The sequence below is a fragment of the Protopterus annectens genome, chromosome 6.part1 (genome assembly GCF_019279795.1).
Source record: "Protopterus annectens isolate FY-2018-M chromosome 6.part1, PAN1.0, whole genome shotgun sequence".
Lineage (NCBI taxonomy): Eukaryota > Metazoa > Chordata > Ceratodontiformes > Protopteridae > Protopterus > Protopterus annectens.
The window spans coordinates 329,377,482-329,400,424 of record NC_056738.1 but is presented as its reverse complement, the minus strand read 5'-3'; the positions used below and the strand labels follow the sequence as shown (position 1 = coordinate 329,400,424).

General features: G+C 46.1%; 1 protein-coding gene across 1 annotated transcript in view; it reads right to left on the bottom strand.

Annotated features, from left to right (window-relative positions):
• NXF1 (nuclear RNA export factor 1) overlaps positions 1–22,943 on the bottom strand; it is a 1,877,750-nt gene that overhangs the window by 1,049,106 nt on the left and 805,701 nt on the right. The window contains exon 6 of the mRNA XM_044075370.1: positions 1,361–1,449. Coding sequence (XP_043931305.1) covers positions 1,361–1,449 — 89 coding nt within the window. The remainder of the gene's footprint in view (positions 1–1,360; positions 1,450–22,943) is intronic.

The window sequence follows — 22,943 nt, the reverse complement described above, 5'->3', positions numbered from 1 at the left end:
GGCCGAACAGGCTGCTACGTCGTGGGCTGGGCCTAAACAAGGCAGACAGTAAGAGTGGAAATCTTTATGAGGTATTTGTTTCCCACAGTTTAAACAATTGTTAACTTTTTCTGACATCGGCTGAGGCAAGAATGTGTCCCCAACGCGGTACTTAGCTTTAGAAGTCTTCGCAGTAGTATTCGGTAGCAGTAATCTCTGGATCCGACCGACCGGCACTTGCGAACAGCTTCTGCTTGAGCCAGCGGCAAGAAAGACTGAGGAAAATGGCGTCGGCTGATGCCTTTATACCCGAAGACCAACAGAGATGACGTCGGGTGGAGTGCGACATCAGCCGAAGCCGGACCCGGACTTTGGAATCCGGCCGACTGAAGGGCTGCCTGACGACAGGACAACCCACTTGTTATGACTGCAGATGCATCCATGAAGGACATCTGCTGTATGCGAGTACTGGACAGTGAAAGAGTTATTTTACTGCTTTGAGTGCTCTGCCCTTGTCCTCCCTTTTTTCTTTTGTTTGAAATAGTAAAAAGTAAATCCTTCTCTGGGAGTGTACTTAGGAGCTGTCTTTTGTTATCTTCAGGTAGAAGACGTAATGTCCTGGCCCACAGTAAAATATATAAAACAATGAACCACTGATTAAAAATTTAATTGCAGGTACAGCCTGGGGCACTGAACACCTGCTTACAGATTTCAACTTTGAAAGTCATAATACAAAAAGATTAATAAGTTTATTTTGTATTGGCTAAATCTAAGACTTCAGTATAGTCAGATAACAAAACTACAGAGAACTAATGAAAACACTTAAGGAAAATACAGTCAAGTAAACTGCTCTGAACATGGTACCTATCAACACATTTACAAGGGGTTCATAATGGTGTAGCTCAAAGAGATAAGACACAATGGAACACTAATCAGAAAATTCCTCTGGGTAACTCCATGTCTCTCACATTCAGCTCTGTGAGGCATAATGAATGATTATCACAAATTTCAGATACTTGTATAACTGCTGGCAAATAAGGCAAGGCACTATGCAATGGTCCAATGCAGAAGTCTGTGAGTAAAGGTCATAGTTTTGGTGTATGGAAACCAAGCAAGTTTATATCCTTAGCAAGTTTGTACCCGAACCCCTGTCCTTTCCACCATGAAAGCTGGGTCCTAAGTGACCCTAAGATTATGCTCACAATATGAGCCAGAATATCAGCTGAAGGAAGGGGTGAAGCAGTCACCATGCTGACTAACAAAAATACCTAAGACACAGAAATGAGCCAATATGGCTCCTATGAATTAAAAACCTGCATTCAGAAGACCTCCCCACTGGGGGAAAAAAGTTTTATTTCTAACAATTTAGACCAGAACATACCTCAGGAATATGCTCCGCAATAATTTTGGTAACAGCATAAATGCAGAACCTCTTAAAAAAGACATCATCAATCTTTTGAGCAACGAGATCTAGAAAAAAAAAACATTTGTAAAAAAGTTATGCTGCGTAATCAAACCTGAACCAACAGTTTAAAATCAAACAAAAATGAACAAAATTAATTCATCCGTGAAACCACACTGAAGTCCTCCTAAGAGGCAATAGGTTAGTCTGCATTTCCCCAGCACTCCCTGTTATCCCTACCTACTAGTTAAAAATGTTTACATCAGGAAGGAGACCTCTCCACAAAGCCCAAGTCTGAAAATCAGATTCATGGAATAAGTTACTTTAAAAATTTGAAAATAAAAGTTAAGTACTCATCACAACTCTGCATCTGTATTGTTCATTTTCATTCTCTCAATGAATAGGTCTTGAATCCAAGTTTGGATCCAATTCAAGTGCATTTCTTCCATACTCTTGGATCAGACTCTAAAGCTCCTCCCTTTACCCATAATGACACAGATCCCTGTATTACCTCAGAGTTTGCTGCTCTACCTGAAAAAAAGATAGACAAAATAGGGCCTCAAACAGGAGCAATGGTTCCAAAATTTCTATAAGATCACTCCAAAGGAAAAAGGGAAGGAGGTGGGGAAGTTGAGGAAGAATGAAAATGACCACCACAGATGCACTGTTATGGTGCGCAAATGACTTTTATATCCGATATTCTCATTTTCATTAATTCCTCAATGAATGGGACAGGGTCCCTGGCTACAATAACCTTGGGTGGCCCTCACAGAAAGGTGTTCCAGACTACCACAGAACCAAACGCAGCTCTGCTTCGGAAAATGAGATCCATCTTGTAATGACAGTGCAATAAATGTATGAGCATTAGACTGTGTGGCTGCAGTGCACATATCACTTTAGAGACTGGTTTTCCCAATCTACTTGGGGCAAAAGAGATGAACTGATCAGTTTTTCTAAAAAAAATTCTTCGACTATGAAGATAAAAACAAAGCTATTTATGCACACGTAAAAGGTGAAGCAAGTATTTGCCTTTATTAGAAAAAATTAAGAAAGAACATGGGTAAATTGATCACTTGGTTGACATTTGACTCAGAGGCTACTTCGAGCAGAAAGGATGGATTAGTACAAAAAGTGACCCCCATCTTTGTGAAAGGTCAACTAAGACATCAGAATAGTCCTGATGAGTTTGTTGGCTAGCATGCTGGATTTACCTGGTATGTACGTTGCTACAAGAAAGCAGATGGAGATCACCCACTGCCACACTCTCACTGCTTCTCAAAGGGGGGTGGGGGACCAGGATAGTACAGTTGTGTACACTTAACATAAATGTAGATGTTCGGGTGTATTCACTGTTGCAGTCATTACATTTGGGTAATCTGCTGGCAGGTTGCCCTCAGTCGGCCTGATTAACAAAGTCTTTGGTCCTGCGTCGGTTGCTGTCCCTTCTTACATGACGTCCGGTCGTCAGGGGTATAAAACATGCAGCCAACGCCACTACATCAGTTTTTCTTGCCCCAGATGTCAGGTGCCCCCCAAATGGGGAGCAAAATATATAAATAATTTAAAACACAAAAATATATATACCTCCAAACAAAAGCAAATACACCAAAAAGGCTTTTAAAGTGTAGTAAAAGAAAGGAGAGGCATAAAAAGAGAAAGAAACAGGGGGCTGGAGAGAGGGTAACCAGGACTGCAACAGTGAATACACTAACATCTTCATTTATGGTAAGTGTACACAATTGTACTATGTTCTTCGTGTTTAACTGTTGAGTCATTACGTTTGGGTAGACTGCCAAAGCTATGGTTGGGAGGATGGATTTATACAGCATTACGACCGGAAGTGGCAAAGCCAGCTCTGGATTTAGAGAAAATTGGTAAATGATGGTGCTTGGTGAAAGTATGAACTGAACTTCAGGTAGCAGCTTCTAGAATATCCCTGGTAGGAACACCTCTGAGAAAGGCTGTAGAAATAGATGCAGCCCTGGTAGAATGGGATCTGATCCCCTGGGGGATAGGTTTTGCAGGACGCTTATATCAGAAATGAATACAATGGCTTATCCATTTTGAAATGGTTTGCTTTGAAATAGCCTTCTGCCCCTGCAGCAAATGCTACCAGCAGTTCAGATTTTCTTCGAGATTTAGCCCTGTGCAAGTAAATTCTAAGTTGTCTGTGTACATCTATGAATGCAGAATTTGCTCCCCCTTGTTCTGTGGATTGGGAAAGAAAGTTGGCAAATGAATGGACTGATTACCACACTGGATACCACCTTGGGCATGAAGTATGGGTTGGTCCTGAGTGAACCCCTGTCCGCATTAAAGATGATGAAAGGCTCCACTGCCATAAGGGCCTGTAATTCAGAAATCCTTCTACCCGAAGTGATTGCTAAAAGGAAGGCCTTTTTCCAGGAAAGGAATTTTAAGTCTGCAAGTAGCAGCTGGCTCGAAAGGAGGAAGAGTGAGTTTCCCCAATACAAAGTTAAGGTCCCAGGCAGGGGTTGGAGCTCTCCTGGGTGGCCCCAAGTTTTTGGCCCTTCTGAGATACTGCTTTAGCAGAGGATGAGAGAAGAGGGATGGGGTTCTGTGTTGTAATGAGCTGAAATGGCTGAGGCATGGATTTTTATGGAAGAAAAGGACAGGCCCTTATGAAGCATCTCAGTTAAGTATTGCAAAATCTGAGGTAAACTGGGCAATGCTGTACTCATCCCTTGAGATTGATTCCAGGCACAAAATCTTTTCCATTTACCAGCATATAATTTTCTAGTACTAGGTCTTCTCGCCTCCAGAATGACATCCATCACAGGTTTACTGAGGGATACTAAGGGGGAATTTAAGTGATTAGCCAAGCTGCAAGATTCAATGTTTGGAGCTGAGGGTGCAGAATTTGGTTGTTCTGCTGAGCCATTAAGGAAGGTGTCTGAGGCAGTTGCTATGGAGAAATTTGTGAAAGACTGCGTAGGAGTGGGTACCAGTGTTGGCGAGGCCAGTCTGGAGCAATCAAAACAATTTTTGGTTTGTCCTGTTTGACTTTTAATAGAACTTTGGAGAGCAGAGGCGGGGGGCAGACTGATACGTTTTCCCAGCTGAAGGACAGAGCATCCACTTTCCAGGCTTTTTTGTGAGTTCTTTCAAAATTTGTCCAACTGGTAGTTCTGGGGTGAGGCAAAAAGATCTAGGTCTGGGCTCCCCCATTTGTGTCTCAACATGTTGAAAATCGGTGGTTCCAATTTCCATTTGTGTGAGTCCATGAGGTTTCTGCTTAGTTCGTCTGCCAAAATATTAATCTTTCCTGGCAGGAATTGAGCTTGTAGCTATACTTGATAGCTCAAGGCTGTGTTCCACAATGCCATGGCTAGTCTGCAGAGGGGGTAGGAATGTGTACCCCCCCCCTGCTTGTTTATGTACCACATAACTGTGGTGTTGTCCATCTTTACCAGTAGTAGTCCTGGATAAAGGTAGTCCTGGAAGGCTGTCAGAGCATTCTGTACAGCTAGCATTTCTTTTTGATTGATATGAAGGTGCATTTGATTTGGGCTCCATTTGCCCTGAATGCACTTCCCTGCCAGATGAGCCCCCCAGGCATAGTCTGATGCGTCTGTAGTTAGGGTTTGGGCGGCAGGGGGTGGTGTGAATGGCAGTCACTTGTTTTGGTGGCAGGCCTCTGCCCACCATAGGAACTCTAGTTGCAGGCAAGGTATGATAGAAATCATTGTTTCCAGGCTGTGACAATGTTGACTCCATAAACTTTAAGTACCACTGAAGTTTCCTCATATACAGTCTTGCATTTGGAATTAGAAGAATGCAGGAGGCCATGAACCCCAAGGCTTGCAGTATTTGTCTTGCAGATAGCAGGGTTTTTGTGGCCACCTGTTTGAAGTAAATCACCAAATAAGTTTGCTTTTCTGGCACAAGGAAAGCCATCTGGGCAGTTGTATTCAAGCTCGCACCCAGGAATGTAATTTTTTGAGAGGGTACAAGTTGTGATTTCTTTTCATTTATTTACCCTAGACAAGTTGGAATTCTTTTTACAAACGCCAGATGTTTTAGAAGAATGTCCTTGTTTTCTGCCTGAATTAGACAATCGTCCAGGTATGGATATATTTGAATATTTCTTTGCCTGCAAAATGCAATTACTGGAGCCAGGCATTTTGTAAATACCCTGGGCGCAGTAGATAAGCCAAAGGGCAGTGCAGAGAACTGATAATACATGTAAGCCTGCTTTGAAGCGGAGGTATCTTCTGTAAGATTCCCTGATTGGGATATGCAGGTATGCCTCTTAAATCTAGAGTTGCCAACCAGGCATCTTTGCCTAGCATAAGAAGTAACTGGTGAAGAGTCAGCATCTTGAATTTTGGAATGTCCAGAAAAGTGTTTAGAGTACACAGGTTCAGAATTGGATACCATGATTTGTCTTTTCTGGGTACCAGGAAAAGTCTGGAATAGAAACCTTGTCCCTTTTTCCTCCTCTGGTACTAGTTGAATTGCCCCCATGTGTAGGAGGGAAAGTACTTGTTTCTGTGCCACTGTCCACTAATTTGGGGGCAGGTCTGGCCATCCGTTTGGAGTTGGCAATGTGTGGAAATGAAATCTGTATCCCTGGGACACTACATTTAAAACCCATTTGTCCTGAGTTATAGGTTGCCATTTTTTTGCACGAAGAGCCAGTTTTCCCGCCAAAGGGGCGGCTAAGAGGTAAGTGCTTGGTAAATGTAAAGGAAAGTCATTGAGACTGTTTACCATAGGGTGGTGTCTTGTTTCCAGATTTGGAAGCAGAGGTACCCCATTGCTTAGTTCTGAAAGTCCCTTGGGACTGAAACCTGGTGCTTTTGGAATGTCTGGGTTTGGCTTGAGTGGCTCTGAAAGGAACTGGAAAGGACCAGTTCTTAGTAGGCCAGTGCCTATTAAATCTTGGAGGTTGTACTTGTAAGAAATCTTTCACAGTTTGCATAGATTTAGCTTTATCTTCCATCTTTTTTAGAACTTCTTCAGCCTTATTGCCAGACAGCCCTGCTGCAAAGGAGCATCCAACAATTTTGCTTTAACATGAACAGGCAGAGACTGTTCCTTAAGCCAAGCATGCCTTCTGAGCACAGACCCAGTAACAGCAGCCCTGCAAGAGGCCTCCAAGGAATCAAAACCACATTGCAGAGTATGTTTTCCAACTTGTTCAGCTGAATGCAATAAATCCTGTAAATCCTTAATTTTCCACACAGTCAGAAATCAACATACTTTTCTGTTTAAGCAGTCCCATGACATGCTGTTGATATTTTAGCATATGGAATTGACAGTTTAAAGCTCTGACTGCCAAGGTTGCAGAAGTACAGACCTTTTTACCACATCTATCCAGTGCCCTGGAGTCTCTATCAGAAGGAGTTGGATTCTTAGCAGTAGAAGCCTTAATGCCCTTTGGCCCCTGAGAAATGGTTTCAGGGTCCGCAACAGGATTTCTGAAAAGGAATTTGTGGGAGTCAGGAAACCTGTAGTATCTGTCTAGCTTACAAGAGGCCAGAGGCAGGGAATCAGGAGCCTACTGGATTCTGAACACGCAACAATGTCTAGTACAGGAGGTATAGCCTAAGATCTATGCTGAGGAAGGAGGAAATCCCTAAGCCTTTTTTTTGGATTCAGAAAAATCCTGACTTTCCCAGTGGAAATGCTCCCTTAAGGTATGCAAAGTTTACCCAAAGGAAAAATCCTAAGGGGGAGAAGCAGAAGGAATGGAATTCTCTGCATCATAGTCCTCATAAGTAGGTATGGACAAATCCTGTTCATTAAAAGAAACAGAGTCCTGTTCGGAAGAATCATAGTCAAGTTCAGCCCTGGGCCTCTTAGGGTGGGGTGGGGTGGGGGGGTTGACTACCCCAGATTAGAATAATTAAATCTTCAGCCATTTTGATAATTTGTTTTTTTAGGCATAGGGGCCTGAACATGCGGCCTGGGCTTTGTTTTTTTAGACAGATTGAGATTTTTCCCTTAAAATTGAAGGTGGCGTCGGTTTAATATACAAATCTGTAGGCCTGAATACACTCTCAGAAGCCGGTGCCTGCACAGCGGCTCCAGACCATCCAAAGTAGAGACATCCCCGGGTTCCATAGGTGAAGCATCTCACTGCATACCGGACTCCGAATGGGTCTCAGTAGAGGCCTGCGAATCAGAAGTAGTGGGTATCAGAAGCTGCGAAAGCACCTCACTGAGTACCGGCGAACTGGCTTAAATGAAGCGTTGTCAGCAGTTTTGGACCTCAACGGCATGTCTTTTTCTTTGCGTTTTTTTGATATTCCGGTAGTCAGATGGCTAACAGATGTCATTTCTGGATAATTAAATCGAGAACCGAAATATTTAGAAGCAAAAAGGTACAGACGACGGATAGTGCACTAATTAAATAAAGCACAAAACTGACAGCAAGGTACGTCGTGGTCAGGGCCTGTGCAAGGAATACAGTACAAATGGAAATCCTTATGAGGTTTTTGCTTCCCCACAAGTAATATAATTATTAACTTTTACTGACATCGGTAAGGAGCAAGAAAAAAAAGTTTCCCCAACGGGGTACTTAGCTTTTTAGTTGAAGACTTCAGTTCTGAAACTCGAAAACGAAAATTTCAGGAGTCTGCCGACCGGCACTTGCGAACTGCTGCTGCTTCAGGCACCGTGCAGCAAGAAAGACTGATGTAATGGCGCCGGCTGCATGTTTTATACCCCTGACAACCTGACGTCATGGAAGAAGTGATAGCAACCGACGCAGGACCCAAGACTTTGTTAATCAGGCCGACTGAGGGCAACCTGCCAGCAGATTACCCAAACGTAATGACTGCAACAGTGAAACACGAAGAACATCCCTTGTTTTCTGATGTATCAAACCGACATGTCCATTTGGATAGCAACTGCTCCTATGGAGAGAGTTCTGAAAAACCTGCAACTGTAGCAGGACCGCTCTCATCTCTATGATACTGATATCCAAATTGGCCTCTTCTGGGAACCATATGCCTTGGACAGTCTGTCCCAAGAAAGATCCTACCACCCCAACTGGGAGGCATCTGTGCTCACTGTGGTACTGGGGGTAAGATGACCCTGACAAACTTGACATGGTGGGAGTAGCAGAAGCAGATATTTTTCTCATCTAGCAGGAAAGAATAGTTGTGTAAAATCTTACCATAACCGTAGATGTCCTTCTCTTCCATGTTGCAGTACTCATACTGTGGGATTTCCAGCCCCCAGGTGACCAGACATTAGCTCCTATACAAAAGCTTAAATCATGGCTGCCGTAGGTGCGTGGAATGTTACATGTAGGACCATAAACCATGGAGTATAAATGTGACGTCTGCACGCAGAGACCTCAGAACGTGAAGCCCAGAGACGAGACTATAAGGCCAAGGAGAAGCAAAAGCAAATGTCCTTGCAGGGCTGTAGAGTGTGTCCTGTAGTGAGGGGATACACTAGAGAAGACAGATATCAGGGGGGTGGAGGGTGGGAAGGATTAATGCAACATGGAAGAGGAGGACATTATGGTTATGGTAAGATTTTACACAACTATTCTATGTCCTTCTATTCCCATGTTACAGTACTCGTACTGTGGGAGAGCACCACAGCTAGGAGGAATGCTGGGAGGTAGCAGAGGTTGAATATTCTAGGAATCCTTGCAGGACTGCCCTGGCAAATCCTGCACTGGCTCTAGAGACCTGGTCCAGCTTGTAGTGCTTAGTGAAGGTATGGACTGTGGACCAGGTAGGCTGCCTCCATGATGGAATGGAAGCGGTCTCTAGTCCTTTCATGAAGGCCTTTGAGGTAAGCCATGCCTCTGGTAGAATGCGCTCGCATGCCTTGAGGCAATGGTTTGTGATGATGGCAGTAGCAAAAAAGGATGGATTTTCTGATCCAGGAGGAGATCGTTTGTTTGGAGACTGCCTTACCCAAGGCCCTGGGATGGAAGGAAATTAACAGTTGCTCAGATTTTCTGAAAGACTTGGTTTTGTCCAAGTAGAATCTCAGTTGCCTACATACATCTGGGGAATGGAGAATCCTCTCCAAGTAGTTAGTAGGGGAGGGGAAGAAGGTGGGTAGGTGAACAGAAAGGTTTAAGGATAGTTCGTTAACTACTTTGGGCATAAAGGAGGGGTTAGTGCGTAGATTGACCTGTCATTGTGGAAGGTGGTGGGAGGGCAAGACATCAGGGCCTGTAATTCAGACATTCTTCTAGCAGAGGCAATGGCCACTAATAGGATGGTTTTCCATGTGCACATCTGAAAAGATGCTGTACTGGCGGGCTCAAAAGGGGGTAGGGGTAAGCTTTTCCAGCATGAAGTTGAGGTCCCAGGGAGGAGGGATGGGCTTTCTTGGTGGTCTGATGTGCAAGACCCTTCTCAAGAAAGTCTTACATCCAGTCTGGAAAGAAGAGGCGGCTGTAAAGGCAAGCATGCAGAAACAGCTGAAAGATGGACTTTGACAGAAGAGTAAGCTAGTCCCTCCTTAATGAATCTGCAGGTATAGTTCAGGACCAAGGGAGTATCTGCCAGAAATGGGTCCTTGTTTCTAAGAAAACACCATTTCGAGACACACTGCCATTTAGACAAGTAGTTTTTTTTTTTAGCAAATGGTTTCCTGGCCTCCCTCAGGACTGACAGCACATCATCTAAGTAGTGTTGTCTAAAAGGGATCAAAAGTTGATCACCCACAGAGTTAGCTGTAGTAAAGACAGTTGTGGATGCAGGCGGGATCTCTGTTGCTGAGTCAGTAGGTCTACCTTGTGGGGTAACTTGCGGTGATTTCCCTTGGCTAGTGAAAACAGAAGGGGGAACCAGTGTTGCCGTGGCAAATAGGGAGTCACCAGCAAGATTTTTGATTGTTGCTTCTTGATTTTCAGAAGGACTCTTTGAATTAGAGGGAAGGGGGTGAAGGCATTTTGGTACATTCCCCGCCATGAAAAACTGAAGGCATCCACTCTCCAAGCTAGTGGCGAGTTCTGCTGCAAAATCAGTTCAGTTGTCTGTTCTGGGGGGAAGGCAAACAGATCCACTTGTGGTGTGCCCCACTGGTGGACTATGTGTAGGAAGGTATCCCTGTGCAACATCCATTCGTGTTGCAGAGAGGTGGTTCTGCTGAACAACTCTGCTTGCTTGTTTTCCTGAGGGGATGTATGAAACTTTCAGAAAGAGGCTGTGTTTTACTGCTATTTCCCACATTTGCAGGGTTATCCAGCATAATTGGTATGCCTTTGCCCATCCTTGTTTAGGTACCACATGACAGTAGTGCTGTCTGTCACAATGTGAAGTATCCCTGGTTGCACCATGGAAAGGAAGACTTTTACAGCTAGTAGGACAGCAGTCATTTCCCTGGCATTGATGTGCTGTTTTTGCAGAGCAGGGGACCAGCACTGTTGTACCCTGTAGCCCTGCAGGGTTGCTCCCCATCCTAGGTCTGATGCATCTGTGTGCAGAGACTGGGAAGTGGGAGGGAGCTGCAGAGGAATTTCTGGTTGTTGGAAACCTGCTGAATCCACCACTTCAGCTCTAATTTTAGACAGGGCAGAAGGGCGATGAGTTTGTCTAGAGGTTGTTGGCTCTGTGACCAAACATTCTTTAGGTACCATTGGAATTTCCTCATGTGCAGCCTTGCTGGTGGGAGCATGGGGATAGTGGCAGCCATGACACATAGTTTGTAGAAACTGTCTTGAAGTTAGGTGTGATTCTGTCAATAGACATGGAAAATGGGAGGAGAGGGATTGTACCTGGTCTGGTGGCAAGAAGGATCGCATTCGATTTGCTCTGATTCTGCACCCTAAGAAAACCTTGTCCTGTTATAAGAGAAGATTTTTGGAGGTTGAGGATGAAACCCAGGTTTAGTAGGGACATGGTGAACTTTTAGTTATGTACTCACCATAACTTCAGATGTTTGGGATCCATCTCGCCTACATTCTGAATGATGGGTTCGGAGCCGATCCCTCGGCTCCGACTCGGCACGCTTATGCCAAAGAGCGAAGTCTCTTATTGGCTGAGCTTACTATATCCCAGGATGCACCACCACCAGTCCCCCAGATCTAGTTTGTCCGCATACATGCACACATGCATACCCTGCTTATATAACATCGTCAGATGAAACAAGATAAAACAGTGGAGCTCAAAACCGTTCAATCTCTTCTGATCTGCAAGGCAGGGGGAAGGAGGGTGGGTATGAGGAATGTAGGCGAGATGGATCCCAAACATCTGAAGTTATGGTGAGTACATAACTAAAAGATGTTATGTGATCCTATCTCGCCTACATTCTGAATGATGGGACAGCGTCCTAGCACCTGAATCCTGGGTGGCTCACTGGAAAACACTCCTGAGTACCGTGGAACCAAATGAAGCTCGTCCTTTAGATGCCACATCCAATTTGTAGTGGGAAATGAAAGTGTGCGGGTTGGACCAAGTAGCCGCAGCACAAATTTCGAAATAGCGACTTGGAATGAAAAGCTACAGAAGTAGCCATAGCTCTGGTAGAATGAGCTTTGATAGATGATGCAAGTTGCTTATTCAAGAAGAATAGGCCTGAGTTATGCAATCTCTGATCCATTTTGAGATTGTAGCTTTTGTGATGGTTTGGCCCAATTTATTATCTGAGAAGGACACAAACAACTGGTCTGACTTACGAAGTTGCTGAGTCCTGTCTAAATAGAAGCGTAATTGCCTGTGAACATCCAATTTATGGAGAGTGTATTCTGCTTCATTAGAGAATTTTGGAAAGAAAACTGGTAGTTCTAGAGATTGTTGAAGACAGAAACTAGAGCAGACCTTTGGGACAAAGGATGGATTAGGCCTAAGTGATACTCTATCTTTGTGGAAAATCAAATACGGTGGTTTAATAGACAGGGCTTGAAGCTCTGAGACTCTTCTTGCCGAAGTAATAGCCACTAAGAATGCCGTTTTCCATGACAAATATTTTAATTCGCATGTAGCAGCCGGTTCAAAAGGGGGAGATGTTAATGCGCGAAGCACCAAATCAAGATCCCACGGAGGTGCAGGATGAAAAACTGGTGGTCTTAACAGACTCGCACCTTTAATGAACATTTTGCATAGTCTGCTGCTCATCAAAGGAGGATCCGTGGATTCATGGAATTTAGAGATAGCAGCTAGTTGAACTTTAATAGTTGAGACAGAAGATCCCTGATTAAATAGGGATGTTAAGAATTTCAAAACCTCTGGGACAGGAGCAGTGATAGGGTCTAAGCCCTTGAGTTGAGCCCAGATAGCAAACCTCTTCCACTTACTGAGGTACAATTTGTTAGTGGTGGGTTTGTGGGCCGAAGATAAAATGTGAACAACTTCCGGGTCTAGTGTGTGACTTCTAACTAAGGTTGGAAGTGGAGGAGCCAAGCTGTCAATTTCAGAGATTGAAGGGACTGATGCCAATGTCCCGACTGATGGATTAGCAAATCCGGGATCAGGTCTAAGGTCCACGGATCGTCCACTGCATGCTTTTTCAGGTAAGGAAACCATATCTGACGAGGCCAGTATGGGGCAATCAGAATCATTGAAGACCCTAGCTGAGAAGCTTTTTGAATAACTTTGGGAAGGAGTGGAATTGGAGGAAAAGCATAAAGTAACCCTGTTGGCCAAGGTTGTGCTAGAGCATCCATGGCTGGTACTTCCTGATGTGGAATCAAGGAGAAGAACCTTTGGCACTTGGTGTTTTGTAGAGTCGCAAATAGGTCGCAGCACGGCGTCCCCCATCTCTTGAAAACCTGGGCTGCTACTGTGCGGTTTAGAGACCATTCGTGAGGAGAGAGAATCGTCCTGCTTAATTTGTCCGCCAATACATTTGACTTTCCCGGGATGTGGGTCGCTACCAAGAAGCGGTTGGTAGCTACAGCCCATTCCCACACTCTCATGGCCTCTCTGCAAAGGGGATACGATCTGGTCCCTCCTTGTTTGTTCAGATACCAAACCACCGACATGTTGTCTGTGTGGATGGCGATGATGCCCTGAGGAAGAAACTTGTGTAAGGCCTGTAGGGATAGAAGTACAGCCCTCATCTCCAGCACGTTGATGTGGAGAAGAGCTTCGTCCGGAAGCCAGGAGCCCTGAACTAGCCTGCCCAGACAATGCTGACGCCACCCTATCTGGGAGGCATCTGTCGTCTGGGTAACCACTGGTGGGGAGAACAAAGGGTTTTCCCTGATTCAAGTTGGATGTCTGAAGTCACCAGCGAAGGTCCCTTTGCATATTTCCGTAATCATGATGTGATGATTGAGGGAAGATCTTGAAAGGACCATTGAGTTGACAAGAGCCACTGAAGAATCCTCATGTGTAACCTTGCTAGAGGAACTAAAAGTACCGTGGCAGACATTGAGCCTAGAACCTGTAGGACCATCCTGGCTGGGGCTTTGGATCTCGAGATCAGAGCTTGAACTTGGCCCTGTAAAGTTCGGATCCTTTCGGCAGGAAGAAAGACGCATCAATCTTGAGTCTATCTCTGCTCCTATAAACTTTATGCTGAGAGGGCAGCAAGACAGACTTTGACCAATTGAATGTAATCCCTAGGGAAACACCCAGGAGATGGTGGCTTTGAGGTTGTCCATAAGTAGATGCCTGGTGGTGGCAGTCAGGAGCCAGTCGTCGAGATAGGGAAACACTTGGAATCCAAGACTCCTCAGGTGAGCCGTCACTACTGCTAAACACTTGGTGAACACCCTGGGGGCTGTGGTGAGACCAAAGGGCAGAGCACAAAATTGGTAATGACTGGCTCCCAGGCTGAAGCGCAGATACCTTCTGGACGCCTGATGTATCGGTATGTGATAATAGGCGTCCTTGAGGTCTATGGAGCACATCCAAACATCCTTCTCCAACAACGGGAGAATGGATTGCAACGTGACCATTCGGAATTTGGATTTTGTGACGGATAGGTTCAGTCTGCTGAGATCCAATATTGGTCTCAGGTCCCCTGTCTTTTTTGGCACTAAAAAGAACCTGGAGTAATTTCCTGATCCGATTTGGTCTGTGGGGACCGGTTGGATGACTCCTTTTTCTAGCAGCTTTGAAGCTTCTGCGGCTGCTATTTCCCTCTGACTGGGTGGCGGGTCCGGGATTCTCTTGGACGGAGGGGGTGAGTATTTGAATGGGATGGTGTAACCTCCGGCAATTATCCGAAGCACCCATCTGTCCTGAGTGATTGACTCCCAGGCTTTTAGGTGCTTGGCAAAACGACACCCGACTGGCTCCGGAGCAGCACAGCCGGGCAATCCCTCATGTCGTGTGGGAGGCTGAAGAGCCACGAAAGGACTCGCGGTCTCCAGAATTGCGGGGCCCTCTGCCGCCTCTGGGACGGCGTCTCCCTGAAAAATTTCCCCGCCCTCTGCCTCTGGACGGGGAATCTTCCTGCTGTTGGGAGAAAAACTTGCGAGATTTTGAACCACATTTTCCCCTCCTTTGGCCTTGGGGTAAGGCCGAAGGGAGTGGAATAACGGGCCCCTACGGCAGATAACGTTTTCCCTCTTGCTCACAGCGGGTAAGGGTGTCTTTCACCTTGGGTCCAAACAATGAGGACCCATCAAGGGAGCGTCGGCGAAGGAAGACTTGAAGGCCTCCATGAACTGACACAAGCGGAGCCAGGCTTGTCTCGTAGAGCCACGCCTGTGCCTGCCGCTCTACCGCCCCTTCGGCCGCATAGGAAATGAGCCTCATGGACGAGTTAGCAATTGGCGTAAGGATAGCCAACTGAGAGCTAACGGACTGGGCTAGCTGCTCAGGTAGGTTACCCGAGAGGAATCTGACAACTCCTTGACCAGATCCCTCTGAAGCCTGGTAAAATGTGCCAAATAATTCAGAGACCTTAAGGTAAAGGCCGCTGAAGTCAGGGTGCGCTTCCGTACCTATCCATACTCCTAGACTCCTTATTAGGAGGATGGATGGACGTTGAAGCCTCTGCCACGTCCTGTTGTGTAGCAGATGCCACCACCATGGCATCTACAGCCACGCCTTTAGTAAGGAACTCCTTCTCGGGGAGCAGATAAGAATTTGTTTGGACGAGAAGGGACTGGTTCCACGGTATCCGGGTGTTCCAACGCCCTTCGACAAACTAAATCCAGAAGCTCGTCGAAGGGCGGAGACACCCAGGAGGCGGAGGGCTGAGCCCCAAAGGCCTTGAGGAGCACTGATTCGTCCGCAGAGGGGTTTGGACATCCAGCCGCCTCGTTGTTTGAGGATCTCTAAGATGTCTGCAAAGAGACATCATCCGAGGGCGACTTAGGGGACCCTCCGCATCATCCATATCAGTGTCCGATGTAATAGACTCGGGGAGTCCACGTGCTTCCTCTTGCACGATCTCTTCCTTGGGGGTTCCTCTGAAGACGACTCCGAAGAACCCTCAGGAGGAGGGGAACCCCCACTGGGGGTAACCTCAGGCCTCGGGGCTCCGCTGGCTACGGACAGGGGAACTGCCAAAGACCCAGTCTCCACGCCCAGGGAAGGTGCTGGTAGAACCGGAGAGATGGCCGAAGAGGATTTGGCCAAGGCACTCCTCATGGCCCTGAAAGCCGGACCCCCAGAATCCTGGGAGAGTCCGGTCTCCGGGGCCATGATGGCAGACGGAAGTCCCGCAGCCGAAGCACCGAGAGGGAGGCTCGGAACCGAAAGCATAGGTCCCGAAACATCACCCTCGGGTCCAGCCGAAGAAGTCCGCGTACCAAACTCGGACCCGAGGGCCCGGGTTGGAGTAAGGGTCGGAGCCGACCCTGAGATCTCCATCGGCTCCAAGAGCACCTGCTCCGGGAGCCGAAGCAGTCGGAGGAGGAATGGCAATGGGGTGGGTCATGGTCATCGGCTCCGAGGCCAACTGGGTCGGAACGAAACAAATTTTGGAAGACTGGGGACTGGAAAAGTCTTTGGAGCACCCTGTCTATATCAGAATCCGACATTCTCGAAGACCGAGAGGAAACAGAACGGGTTGAAGACCTCTCCTCGGCCCCAAGGGACTAGGGGACCGGCTCGGCGACTCGATGAGAATCGGCGCCGAGGAAACACACACACCAGATTCCATCGGTGCGAGGTAGACTTCGCCGAGGAGGAAGTGTCTGGCGGGCGACCCTTGTCGGCTCCGAGAGCAGTGGAGCCGGCGAAGGTGACCCGCCTCGATGCCCCAGCCATCGGCTCCGAAGCCCGAGGAGTCGATACTGGAGGCATCGAGGCAGACCGTTCCGACCTCGGCTCCGAAGTCTTTGGAGCCGAAGGAGAGGCCTGCCTAGGTCTCTTGGCAGTCGGATCCGACGGACTGGTCGGAGCCGAAGCCCTTTTCTTTTTGGCAGGAGTCGGAGAGGAAGACAAGGCTTCTTCAAAAGAGGGTTTAATCAACCCTTTGAGAATCAATTTATTTTTCCTCTCCTGGAGGACCCTTGAGGAAAAAGCGTGACATACGCTGCATGACTCCTGCAAGTGCTTTGCCCCTAAACAATATACACAAAGTAGATGGTCATCAGTAACAGACATCTTAAAAGCACATTTAGAACATTTTTTAAAGCCCGAAGGCCTAGGGGTTTGAGACATGTTGATACACAAATCTAGTCACTCTGACAGGAAAGTACACAAAATTTTTACTGCTGATATATTAAAGCTTACAGTAATTATTAATGCCAACTCTTCCTGTAAAAAGAACAGGTAACTCTAAACAATTTGTACAATTACTAGAGACCCTGTAAGTATAAAGGTTAACAGTCCGGGAAGGCCCTGGATGGAGGGGGGGCCGAAAACAAACTGAACCCAATCACACACAACAATTCAAATCCAAATCGTACACAAAGTTATCGATAGCCGTTAAAACAGCTTTTGTGAGCAAAAACAGCAAAAAACTGACAGAAAAGTTAGTTTAATAAACTACTTAGCCCAGCCAGCTCGAGACCACGTCTTCGCAGGGAAGCGGCAAACGAGATCTGGGGGACTGGTGGTGGTGCATCCTGGGATATAGTAAGCTCAGCCAATAAGAGACTTCGCTCTTTGGCATAAGCGTGCCGAGTCGGAGCCGAGGGATCGGCTCCGAACCCATCATTCAGAATGTAGGCGAGATAGGATCACATAACATCTAGAGATTTGTCAGTATGGTGGATTCTGACTCTGCCAAAATGAGAATGTTGTCCAAGTAAGGGTATTTTGCATTCCCTAGGTTCTGCAATGGGCGATGGCTGGGGCTATGCATTTTGTGAATATCCTGGGAGCAGTAGATAAACCAAAGGGCAAGGCTGTAAATTTAAAGTGTGAAAAGGACCCAGTGAAACAAGTATTTTCTGTGGGAGGGTTTTATGGGGATATGGAGGTAGGCCTCTGGCAGATCGAGTGTGGCCATAAAAGGCCTGGGTTGGCAGTAGTAGGAGGTTCATTGGGATAACATTCTGAAAGATGGAACATTTAGGAATAGGTATAGAAAAGGACAGATGCAGTATTGGCTTCCAAGGGCCATCTTTTTTGGGGACCAGAAATAATCTTGAGCTTTTGCTGGAGAGAGAGGTTCTATAGTTCCTAGATTCAGAAGGTCCTGTAGGACCTGAGGAATAAGGTGTAGATGATTTTTCGGGGGAATGGAATGCCCCTTGTAAAGGGCTTTTCCTTCCAAGAGAGGAAATATCTCTTGTACTATTGCCAGCACCCAGTGGTCTGAGGTGATGGATCTCCAAAGGGGTAGTAAGTGGGAGAGGCGGGCTGACAAGGGGGGGGAGGGGGGGCATGGCAGTCACACACTGTTGAAGCTATTTCTGTTATGAAAGGGCTGTCTGAATAGACTGCGAGGCTGCTGGTCTGGAGGTGGTCTGCCTCTTGGTTCCTCTCCTATGCCTGGAAGAGGATAGGGTAGCAGAGGAGGTTGTCCTCCTGACTAAAGTAATCTTAGTGGAGAAATTCTAGTAATAATTAGGAATGGGAGACACCAGCTAGTGCTTGATGTCTTGAAGCTCTTTACTTTTCTCCTGAAGGCTTTTAAAGAGGCCTGCAGACTGTTTACCAAACAGGAGGTTGTGGTCTACAGGGACATCTAGGATTTATTACTTGAAATCCTCTGTTAGGGTTGAAGGCATAGCCAAGAGTATCTGAGGAGTAGTGATGCAGAAGCTGCAGACCTTGCAGAGACCTATGCTGCATCTTAACTTCATCTAATAGTGTCTGGCTTCTTGAGAAGCCAGGGACAGTTTTGATGCTACCTCTGTCTTGCTAGGGCAGTCAGGTGTGGATGACAGGAGAGTAGAAGCTTGGGACACAAAGTCCAAAAGCATATTTTATCATACAAGTTTGGTAGATGATGGCTCTGAAAGCTAGGGTGGAAGAGATATAAACCTTCTTGCCTATCCTACCCATGTTTTTACTATCTTTGTCAGTTGGCAAAAGAGACGATGAAGGAATCGGTCTTGACTAAGGATTGTCAGGGAAACCTGCAATCATTACTGGGTCTCCCGGGGTGGTTTTACCAGGACTTTTTGTTCATCTGGAACTTTACAGAAACAGTCAGGTCTCTTAGGGACAGGAGGTTGCGAGTCTGGGTTTTTAGATGCTGAAGAGAATGCATCAAGGTAGGCAGGAATAACTGGTGGGATGGCTGAAGGGGAGGGAGATTCCACTTGAGGTAACTCAAAGCATTTCCGAGTTTCAGTCATTTGGGAAGTGCCCCGTTTAAAGTATTCTTTCATCTTTGTGATGATCTCCCCAAAGGTGATATCCTCTGGTGGAGAGTGCCCTTCTATGTATTCTTCATCAGGGGAATAATGTTCTAGTGGAGAGGCAATTTGAGATGAATAAAAAATTGATTAATCTGTAATAAGTCTCCTGTTTTTCCCCTCATGAGCAGTGGGAAGGGGGAGAGAAGCAGCATTTGCAGGCCTAGGACAGAGAATAGGAATGGTGGGGAGGGGGAATATGCAGTGGACCCAAGGGCCATGAAGGCCTGCATGAAGGAGTATGTGAACGATTGCCAGTTTGAAGCTCCTTCTGTGGGTGGAAGCAGGTGTTTAGTTTTCTGCCTCCTTTTCATAGGGGTTAGTCTTAGAAGGCCTGGATTCAGGGCCCTGAACAGGAGTAAAGGTTTCAAATAATGGCCTCCTTTGTCAGTCATCTGGCGTTATCTGGTTCCACCTCGACATTAGTAGGGACCAAAGTCAGAGCTATTTCCATGGCAGTTACTTCCGAAGTGGCTTCCTCGAGTGGAGTTGCCGAAGCAGACAGCTGTAACGGACATCCCTCAAGTCCTAAATCGGAAGCTGGCAGAAGTACTAGACCTTGGAACCTTGGTCTTTTCCTGTGGTTGTTCCACCAGAGCGGCCAACTCAGGATCCAGCCTAAGCGCTAGCTTTTAGAGCCTCTGATTTTCTAAATACAGATTTAGGGCAACCAGACAGCTTTGGAGGGTCTTCAGTACAAATGACTGACAAACAGGGCAAAAGGTATGGTCGTGTTCTCAGCCTAGGCAACAAAAGCAAAAAAGTCATGCATATTCTTATGCGGAATCTGGCGCCCGCATTGGCACTTACCCTTCTTAGCGGACATCGGGTAACAATTAGGTATAGCAAACCAAGCTCAAGCAAGAATTAACACAAAATCCCTAATGGGGTATTTAGCTTTAGACGTCTTCAAAGTAGAGGAGCAAAGCGATCAATGTGATGGTCGATTGCGGCTGTAAAATTCTGAGGTCTCTGAGTGCAGACTTCACATTTAAGGTCCCTGGTTTATGGCCCTTCATGTGACATCTCACGCACATACAGCAGCCAAGCTTAAGCTTTTGTATAGGAGCCAACATTCGGGTCGCCTGAAGTGGGGAATCCCACACTAAGAATAATGCAACATAGGAATAGAAGGACATCCAGTTTTGCTGAGGGAAAAGGGTGTGAAAGTATCTCTCTGACATGCAGTCATAATGACTGTACTCTGATTGTATCATATTGAGCTCCTATAAACTCCTAGACTTGAATTGGCTGTAGACGGGACTTGGCATAATTGACTGTGATCCCTACAGACAACTGCGTTAAGTAATTCCTAGACTTTTTGAGGTGGTGCCTGGTTGGGGCTGTGAGGAGAATGTCAGGCAGCGCAGTGGTGCAGTGGTTTGCGTTACTGCCTCACAGCAAGAGGTTCTCTCGATCAATTCTTGGCTGGGTTGCCTTCTGTACAGAGTCTGCATGTCCTCTCATGTGGGCTTTCTCTGGTTTCCTCCATTGTTACAAAGACATGCACCTAGAGAGTTTCTCCATGGACCTCTGCTGAAAATTGGCTCGTTCCAAGTTGGACTTTCCCGGTTAAAAAAAAGTTATGTACTTAGAATAACATTTCGTGTGTTGTCCACCTCTACCTCTATTCTCACTGACGGGGGTCGTATTTGATGTGCTGGATCTGTCTCGGCATTTCCAAAATCTCAAGGTCTTCAGCAAAGCTCATGGCCATCTTTCCCTACCCATAATCCAGTTCCCCAACTTCCTCAGAGCTTGTTTGCCTGCCATGAAATCAAAAAACGAGCAAAAACTTCTTTATATGAAATACCCAAGGTACATACATTTATCAAAGGCCAAAGGCAGTACTTCTGAAGCTACAGAGATCCATCAATCCAATAACTACTCGGTCGCCCAGGAGTGTAGAAAGGGGACATGGAGAGTGGATTGAGAGAATAAAAGTAGAGATGGACAACACACGTGCAGCATTAAGGTTAAGTACATAACTTCTTCATGTGTTGTCAATCTTGCCTTTATTCTCACTGATGGGACTGCATCCCAAGCAACCTGACTCTTGGGTGCCTCATGGGAGTATATTCCTCAGAACCATAGAACCAAAACAGCCTCTACACTCCTGTAGGGCAAATCCAGTGTGTATTGTGTAATAGTATGAGGTTTTGCCCATGTAGCTGCAGCACAGATATTGCCCCAGGGTAACCTTGCTTGGAAAGCTGCAGCTGCTGACCTGGTGGGGTGCGCTTTAACAGGGAAGGAAAGAGGCCTGTTTTTAGAGTTATAGATGTAGGATGTACAAAAGGTGAGCCATCTAGATAAGCTAATTTTTGAAAATGGTTGATCTTTTCTAATCACATACTAGGGTATAAATAACTAATAAGATTTCCTAAATTCTAAAGTTCAGTGCAAGTAAAAGCATAACTGTCTATACATGTCCAGAAGATGCAAAAAGTATTCACCTTTGTTTTGGTAATTCGGGAAGAAAACTGGCAGCTCAAACTGATTTAGGTTACTTTTCGACACAACCTTTGGAAGAAAGTATCAGTGCATAGAGGAAAACTCTGTCCTTGCAAAATCCAGGTATAGGGGCTCGATAGACAAGGCTTGCAACTCAAACTCTTCTAGCGGAGGTAATAGCCAAACGGTGTGTTTTCCAAGATAGAAATTTTAAACTACATGTGGACAAAGGCTAGAAGGAGGGAAAATACTTGTTGATATGAAATTTAGATCCCAGGGAAGAGTTGGATTTTTGTATGGGGATCTTATTGCTGTTTCTTTCAAAAAGTCTTTACAGAGTCTGCACAACATAATCATAGAGCAGTTTTCTCCCACAAGAAAATTTGAAATTGCTGCAAGTTGAACTTCAATAGTAGAAGCAGCAGTTCCATCATGAAAAAGTTTCGCTAGAAATTCCAGGACAGAATGTATGGGTGCAGAAAAGGGATCGGATTATCACTCGCCCATATTACAAACCTATTCCATTTACTCTTGTACCATCTTCGTGTAGATTTATGGGAAGACAACAAAATATGTTTTACTGGGAAGGAAAGGAAACCTGGCGATCAGGGGAAGTTGCAGCACCCAAGCTGTCAATCTGAGGTTGCGTAGACTGGGATGCACCATTCCTGACGGATGAGTCAGGTGGTCTGGAGCACGGACCAGAATCCATGGTTCGTCCAGATGAGGCTAAAGGAAAGGAAACCAGATTTGACAGGGCCAATAGGGGGCAATCGGTATTATCGTAGTCTCTAATAAACTTGCTTTCTGTATCAACTTGGGAATCAGGGGAATTGGAGGGAAATCCTAGCGGAGTCCCAGAGGCCAATCATGAAAAGTGCATCCCTTAGTGACTCTCCCATGTGAGGGACTGGATCAAAGTAGTTGCTGCATTTGGCATTGACGGGTGATACGAAGAGATCGCAGTGAGGCTGGGCCCATTTTCAGAAAAACTCATCCGCAACTTTCTGATTGAGGGACCACTCATGTGGCCATAACATGGCTCTGCTCAATTTGCCTGCAATCACGTTGTATTTCCCCGGGATGTGCGTTGCAATTAGAAAATGGTTGGATGTAGTCACCCATTGCCAAACCCTTGGAGCTTCTCTACAAAGGGGTTAAACTCTGGTTCCTTGTATATATACCAGACTACTGACACTGACTTGAACTGCTATTGTTCCAAGAGAGGGAGAGTCCTGAAAGGCTTGCAACGCCAATAACACTGTCCTCATCTCTAGGATGTTTATGTGCAAGTAAGCCTCGTGTTCTTGCCAGATGAGTTGGACTGTCTTCCCCAGATAATGCCCCACCCTATCTGGGAAGCGTCAGTGGTCACAACGGCTTGGAGTTGGGGGGGGGGGGTGAAGGAACAGCCTTGAGATACTAAAGGAGAGTGAATCCACCACTCTACAT